General features: G+C 58.8%; 1 protein-coding gene across 1 annotated transcript in view; it reads left to right on the top strand.

Moving 5' to 3' along the window:
• The window catches only part of POU6F1 (POU class 6 homeobox 1), a 16,500-nt gene that overhangs the window by 5,623 nt on the left and 3,684 nt on the right, over positions 1-7,193 (top strand). Inside the window, exons 4-6 of the mRNA XM_026045091.1 lie at positions 2,666-2,758; positions 4,727-4,839; positions 5,624-5,818. Coding sequence (XP_025900876.1) covers positions 4,786-4,839; positions 5,624-5,818 — 249 coding nt within the window. The 5' untranslated portion in view covers positions 2,666-2,758; positions 4,727-4,785. The remainder of the gene's footprint in view (positions 1-2,665; positions 2,759-4,726; positions 4,840-5,623; positions 5,819-7,193) is intronic.

Below are 7,193 nucleotides of genomic sequence, written 5' to 3'. Positions count from 1 at the left end.
AAACACCCCCCCTCCCCAAAAAAAGGGGGGGTAATTTGAGCGGCGTAGGGAGGATGGGGGTAGTTAGAGCGGAGGGATCCCAAGGGAGAGCGGGATTTGGGGGGACGTGGTGAAGGGGGGGCGGGTGGCAGATCCTGGAGAGACCGGGGGGTCCTGGGGGCACCACAGAAGTTAAAGTGGGGGGAGCGGAGCAGGAGGCTGGACCTGGGGGCTGGGGGGGGCGGCAGAGGCTCTGCAGGGATTTGGGAGCTGGGGGGGGCACTAGCAGCACAGGGGGCTGCAAGGGACCTTGTGCCCCCCCCCCAGGATGAGCCTCTTGTTTTGGGCTAGGGTGCTGCATAGAGCCCCGGGGGGGGAAGCCCCTCCCCAAGTTGACCCCCCCCCCCCCCCGGGAACCACACTTGTTCCCATCTCTGTTCTGTTCCCATTTGCCCCCACGCAGAGGAGCGGGGCTGGGCCCTGTGGGCCCCCCCCGCCAGGTTCCCTATCCCAAATCCAGCTGGAGCCTCAGGACTCCTGGCTCCGCACGAGGCCCGGGACGTCCTGGGATGTCGGGAACAGGCTGATGCTGCAGCCGCTGTTTGCGGGGGGGCACCCGGGGGCTTTTTGCGCGGTCGGAATGCTGCTCCCGGAGCTGCTGCCCCTCCGGCGTGACCTTGGGAGCTGAGCACAGTCCCGCCGCTCCGTCCCGCACAGCGGCAGGAAAAGCCGCTTTCCCGGGAAATGAGGGGATTCTTTGGGAGCCGCTGGCCGGGGCCATCACTGACACGGGCGGGGGGCTCCGAGGTGCTGGGTTTATTTGGGATAAATGCCCGGGGACCCCTGGGAGGCGGGAAGTGAAGGCAGGATACCCTGCTCCAACGGACTCTCTTTTCCCCCCATATTTTCCAAGTGATTTTTTTTTTTTTTTTTTTTTTCCTGGAAGAGCTCTGCGCGGCTCCGTGCAGATCTGGCACCTTCCTGCTCCCTGCTCTGGCCACAACAGCAAACGCTTTGCGGGAGCCCCAGGAAGGTGCCCTGGGAAGGAGCCCTGGTGCCTCCCTCGAGCTCGGGCTCTCGGAGCGCCCCGTCCGTTCCCAGCGGCTCCGGGGAGACTCGGGACCAAAGGGCTGCAGAGCGGCCTGAGCTCCAGGCAGCTCCGCCTCGCGGACGGCCTTTGCATGGCCAAACAGCGCCGGGATGAGCCGGCCGGGAAGAGCCTCCGCGGAGGCTCCGTTGGCTCCGCCGCAGGGCTTTCCCTGCCCGGAGCCAGCCGCGGGCGCCCACTGGCACGTGCCGGCACTCGGATCGGCTGCTCGATCCGTTGGATAAACTTTGTTATCGCTGCYCCAGCTGGCGACCGGGCACCAGGAGCTGGAGTCGCTCCCAGCCGCGTTTCCTGGTCTCACCTTTTTCCAGGAGGGAAGCGCGTGTGTTAAAAAGTTTTCCAACCTTTTTCCCTGATCTCTAGAACTGGAAATACGAGGGGAAAAGGAGCTGCTCGTGGGGTCCCATGGCCACGCTGGGTATCCCCTTCCTTCCGCCCGGGGCAGGAACCTCTGGGAATTTCCCCGTGGCTTCCCACTGCTCCGCGCATAAACCGCTGCTGTTGATCCCAGCTCTGTTTTGGGGAGAAAAATCCTTGTGTTAGCGGCGGCTTGGAGAGTTTCTCCGCTTCGCTGGTGCCTGTGGTGCGTTACRAGCTCCCCACCTGCCATCTTTCCAAGAGAATTAAGCCGGGATAACGATAGGGAGTAATTAGCAAGCTGGAACCGCGGCCGGAGCGGCCCCTGTGTCTCAGGAGCCTCCTAGGRCTTCGCACCTGCGGCAAGTTTGTTCCAACTTAGATTTCCACCCACTGGGGATGCAAGTGGCTGCATCTCTGACTCATCAACACTCGTAATTAACACGGCAATTATATTCGCAGTAAGGCTCAGAGCAGCTTAAATTATCCGCGCCTCTTTATTTTTTGCCTCCTTTTTCTTCTTTTTCTTTAATATTATTATTATTTTGTGCATTTCGTTTCCTTGTCACCATCTGTTGCGAAATGGCTGTCGTCTTGTCGCGTTGCACTTAACACCACCATCTGGCCAAATTATTTGTCCCATTAAAAAAAAAAAAAAGGAAAGAAACGTGCGAAGAAGCGAAATGTAAGAGTGCCGTGCTGGGGACGACTCCCGAACCAACTCGCGCTGATTGGGCTCCTTGCACGGCCGAGGGGGGCAAATCCTCCCCGTTCTCCTCCTCCATGTGGAATTTGTGGCTTTCCCTGCGGGCTCCGGGCTCATCCCGGCCTGGCAGCGCTCGGAGCGCGGCTGTTTTGCCCTCTCCGGCCTCGCACCGCTCTGGGTTTGGAGCGAGGCTCGGCTGTTTGCTGGGGATGCGTTCCTGTGGATAAAAATGAGGGCTCCCAACATCCACAGGCGCTGGGTATTGAGGAACGTGAATATAGACATTAAGCTGGAGTCAGGGCAGGGTTGTGGGGCAGGAAGGGAAAACGGGAAAAGTAACTCGCAGGGAGGAGGGCGCTTGGTAGCTGGGCTGTCCTGCTTGGACTCCTGGTGCTCCGCGTTGCGCCTGGGATGCCCCTGGGCGGGAGGAGCCGCTCCAGGTGCGCCTGGCACTGCCACAGTTTTGCTTTCCTTTCCCTGCAGCTGCCACCAGTTTTGCTTTCCTTTCCCTGCAGCTGCCCGAGGGAAGTCGGAGTGGCGCATCCGACGAGCGGGAGCAGCGAGAGACCCGTCGCCCTCCGGGAGCCTCCTGCAACCCGGAGCAAACAGTGAGTACGGGGTGTCCCGGCCCCACGTTCCTCGCGGAGTGCTGCCCACCTGGGGGTTTTGCCTTTTCTGAAAACAAACCCCAGCCACTCGGCTGCCCCTAGAGAAAGTGCGAGAGCTCCTCCTGCCACGGGAGAGATTTTCCTTAGCTCATTCACTCCTCCTGCATCCAGACGTTTGCGCCCTGGCATTCCTGTTCTTTCCCTCCATCTGCCCCATGCTGGTGGAGCTGATATCCCTTCCTTGCCGTGCTCCGGCTGTCGGAGAGCTCATTAACTTTTCATACAGCCGCGTGCCTGTCCAAGCCGCTCACTCGTCCCTCACTCTGCTCTCCATTGTGCTGGAATAAATAGTTAATTAAGCAGCGCGCTGGCATCCCGAGGTGTCCGTGTGCTTGGAAACTGAGGCCAGGTTGGCAAACCCRCAGGCACAACCAGGCATGAGTCACGGGCTGCTCCCAATGTCTTTGTTTAATCTCACAACGAGACTAAAAGTTCCCGGCTCGCCGTGGCCAGCAGCGCAGATCAGGGGATCTGCTGGTCCAGGCCAGCGGACTTTGGGATCCGCTTGAGCCTTGCGGGCGAGCCCAGCAGATGGGAAGCGAGTGGGATGCAGCCCTGCCCGGGTGTCCAGCGTGGCCCCGGCCCTGCCTCGTTTGGGACCCTGAGCATCGTTTTGCTGCACGTGAAAACTAACAAGTGGCATTTACCAAACACAGCCAAAGAGAAGTGGCTGCTCAGCCCCTGTTGAGCTTGAAATGAGAATCCGAGCTCTTAATTCAATTTAGGCCCCTTTGGATCAACAGGATCCGAATAACTATGGTTGCTAATTGCACATGGATGCCAGGCCCTGCTAAGGATACGCTCCGCAGCCTCAGCGGGCGCCTGGTGACTTCCGAGATGCAGAACACAGCCAGCATCATTAAGGGGCTCATAAAGTGCAGCCGAAGGGATGTTTTCCCTGTCCCTGGAAGCGCCTGCACGGGAAGTGCCTAGTTGGCTATGCCGAGGCAGTGCCTTGTGGCAGAGCTGGCCTGCGAGGGACGTCCAGGCCCTCCARCCATGACAAATTAATACAGCTTTGCAGGGAGAAATTCCCTTTCAGCTAGCGGCCCCTGGGAGATGGTCTCTTTCCCATGCTCTGAGCGCGGAGCAGGGATTGCGGATTCACAGAGCTCAGCGAGARCCAGGCCGGCCCCTCTGGAGGGGACAGGGAGGCAGGAGGAGGCCTCGGACAGGGATAATCCCTCTGGTCGGTGCCCAGCTGCGCAGACAAGGGCACCTTCGCCCGTGCGTCAAGCGATTCTGAATGTCACCCGGGCTGGCTGGTTAAATGCATCCCAGAGACATTGCTAATAAAAAATTCATAAGCCTCTTATAAAGGCAATTACGCTTCTGTAAGGCAGCAAGGGGACCATACGTGACCAAATGAGTTAATGAAGGATGTTAAAAGAGGCAGAGCGGCCTTGCAACAGGTGGACCTGGTCCTTTCCCTTCCTCAAAGCCCCATCTTGTCCACCTGGGAATTTTAGCCTAGTCGAACAGCCCTGTCAAATCCGGTCTCCTTGGGAAGAGCAGATTGATCTCTGGCCTCCCGCATTCGGGGACTTGCGGCGGCTCTGTTGTGAGTCTGGGGATCTGCTTGGTGCTTCAAATGGGAGCGTTTTCCCATGGATGTGCCTCAATTCTAGGGATTCTCCAGGAGTGCAGTGGGGACTGAGTCCTGCTCTGTCGTGGGACAGTGGGAGAGGAGCAGGGACAAGGTTTGGTCCTTGACTTAACCGTGTCCTTGCTTTGCCCTGGGGCTATTTGGCACAGCTACAAGGCACCCACCTTTTGTGTCCTGCTGAGGGCAAAGGAGGTGCTGGAGAGCACCGGAGCGGGGMGAGGTGGATCCCAGGGCCGGAGAGGAGCGCGTGCCCTGCTCCCGGTCAAACCCAACTCAGTGACGAGCCCTCCGTGTCCTTGCAGCATGTGGGAAGCCTGAGCCGGCTCGCCGTGCCCTGCGCAGCCGCCGTGCCGGGGACGCCATGGACACCGAGGCCGTGCAGCCGCAGGAGGCCTCGCTGACCGTCAACGAGCAGGTAGGGCCGGCGGGACGAGCTGCTCCAGCTCTTTGCACCCTCAAAGGAGCAGGTTGGGAGGGCTCTGAGGAGGTTCCGAGGGGGCCCGAGTTGCGCTGCATGCACAGCCAGGGCTCCCTTGGGTGCAAACAGCCGCACGCTCCTAAGCAGCAGGTTCCCCCCTGCGTTGGGGCTTCAGAAACTCGGCTGTCTGGTGGAGATGCCGCTCCTGGCTGCAGGTCATGCTCTGGCATCTCCCGGGGGTTCCCAGCCCGCATTTGACCTGTCTTGCTCTATCTGGAGGCCTCGGAGCGCAGCATGTGTTTCCTTTTTCCCCAGAAACTGCCTGCCAGAGGAGCAGGCATCTCTGCTCTTAACTCCCTTTCCATGCGTCCTGGTGCAACATTCCCAGTGGCAGGGAAAACTSTCCCTGGGAGGGCTCATGCAGCTCACACCTACGGGGTCATAAATGAGTGTTGAGTCTAGAGCTGCTGCCCCGGTTTGCAGGGATTTTGGCTGGCGTGGGGGTGCCAGCTTTGCCGTGGGCTCTCAAGACCAGGTCTTGCTGCTGGAAACGTGACCCGCTGCTGCACGCGGGGTCGGGATTAATTAGGGAGAACCCTGAAAGGGCTGCTGACCCCCAGCAGGGAGACCCTGCTGGGGTGAGGGCTCTGTGCCCATCTGGCTTTGGTCCTTGCAGATGTCCCTTCCCRTGGGGACAGGGTGGGTGCTGGTCACAAGGGTGACGTTAGAACAGGGGACAGTGAGGCCGGGAAGCTGATGGACRTGTTGGGGTGCATCGCAGGTCATCGTGATGTCCGGCCACGAGACCATCCGCGTGCTGGAGGTCGGCGTGGACACCCCGCTCCCGGCCGAGGAGGCCCGGAAAGCCTTGGAGATGCCGGCCAGGGAGACGGCTCGGGGCTCGCCGGGCGGAGCGGCCGAGCCGGCCGCGGAGGACGTCCCGGCCGGCGCCGAGACCTCGGGCGGCGCGGCCGCGGCCGGTGAGACGCTTCCTTCCCGGCCTCCTTCCCCGCTGCCCCCATGCGAGCGCTGCACGGAGATGGGAGGAGGACCCCATCCTCCTTTGGGGTTCAGCTTGAGTGCCACTTGCCTCTCCCTAGCTGGGCAGCTTACACAGCTCTTGTCCCTTTGCCCCCCAAAACCCACAAAAGCCTTTTCAGATCCTTCCTAAGCCAAGGAGGCCAATGACCCTCTGGCTGCAGGGCGCTCCGGTGCTGCCTGCCCGCGGGCTGTGCCAAAAGCTGTGAGCAGTGCCAGTCCGTGCCCAGGAACACAGTCTTCCCTGGGGGCAGCACAGATATAACAGGGCACAGGGGAAACGCCTCCTAGTTCCTTTTTTTTAAGGCTTTTTCCAGTTTCACAGACCTCAGGTTATTTTGTGGGCTGGGAACCAAAGCTGAGAAGTGACTGGCTTTGAGATGAGAGAAATATTAGTTTGGTAAAACTTTTCTGTCAAAGGAGAAGATTGGGGGGGGGTTACTATTATTGTTATTTTTATTTTTCCCCTTCTCCTTTTTACCAAAATAGAAGAAGATTAAGAGGATTTTATTCTCGAGGGTAACCACAATTGGAAGTTGGGCAGAATAAATACAAGAGGTCGCCCAAACAACAACCAGGTCTTTTGAGAGCAATAAATATGGATTAGGAGCAAGGTTTCCCACGATTTGATGGTTAATGATACTCAACAGTTTCAATACATTTTGCGAGGCTGGGCCAGAAGATTGAAAAATCATGAATGCAAATTTTAGGGAGAAACTTTTAGCAGAAGAATGCAAGATTCCACCTGTGCGGTAAATCCTGCAAGATCGGTAAAAACCCATTTTCTTTTGCTTTGTTCTTAGTTTGATATTAACCTCTTGGCTTGTGGTTAGTAGTTTTATTTGGCATGCAGCTATATTTCAGTCCGGGCAGGAAACCCGTATTTTATTTAAAAATCCAAGGCCCCAAAACTAAGAAAAACCACCTGAAAACACAGAGTGACTGTAAAATGTYACCTCCTGCAGACAGGCAGCTCCTGTTTTCCCCCAAACGGAGGAAGTCAAGCTGAGCTCAGTTCATTTGTGTGTGAGAGAGTCCAGGGGTGTGAAGCGCCCGGACGCCGTGGGGACACCGAGCCCCTGTCCCGCATGGGTGGGCTGAGGCACTGGGGTCCCGCTGTCCTGCCCTTCCGTGCCAGCCCCGGCGCAGGATTTGGGCTGGACTGGCGCGTTTGATGCCCTCTCCCCCAGGGAATTGATGCCCTCACCCCGGGGAGTTGATGCCCTCACCCCGGGGCGGGGGGTGATGATCCCCTCGGGGCCGGCACCGCTCTCAATCTCCTCTCCTTCCCCAGGCACAACCAGGGCAGCGCC

This window comes from Nothoprocta perdicaria, unplaced genomic scaffold (genome assembly GCF_003342845.1).
Source record: "Nothoprocta perdicaria isolate Ctin4 unplaced genomic scaffold, notPer1 scaffold_398, whole genome shotgun sequence".
Classification (NCBI taxonomy): domain Eukaryota; kingdom Metazoa; phylum Chordata; class Aves; order Tinamiformes; family Tinamidae; genus Nothoprocta; species Nothoprocta perdicaria.
This window is presented reverse-complemented; position numbering and strand designations above follow the sequence as displayed.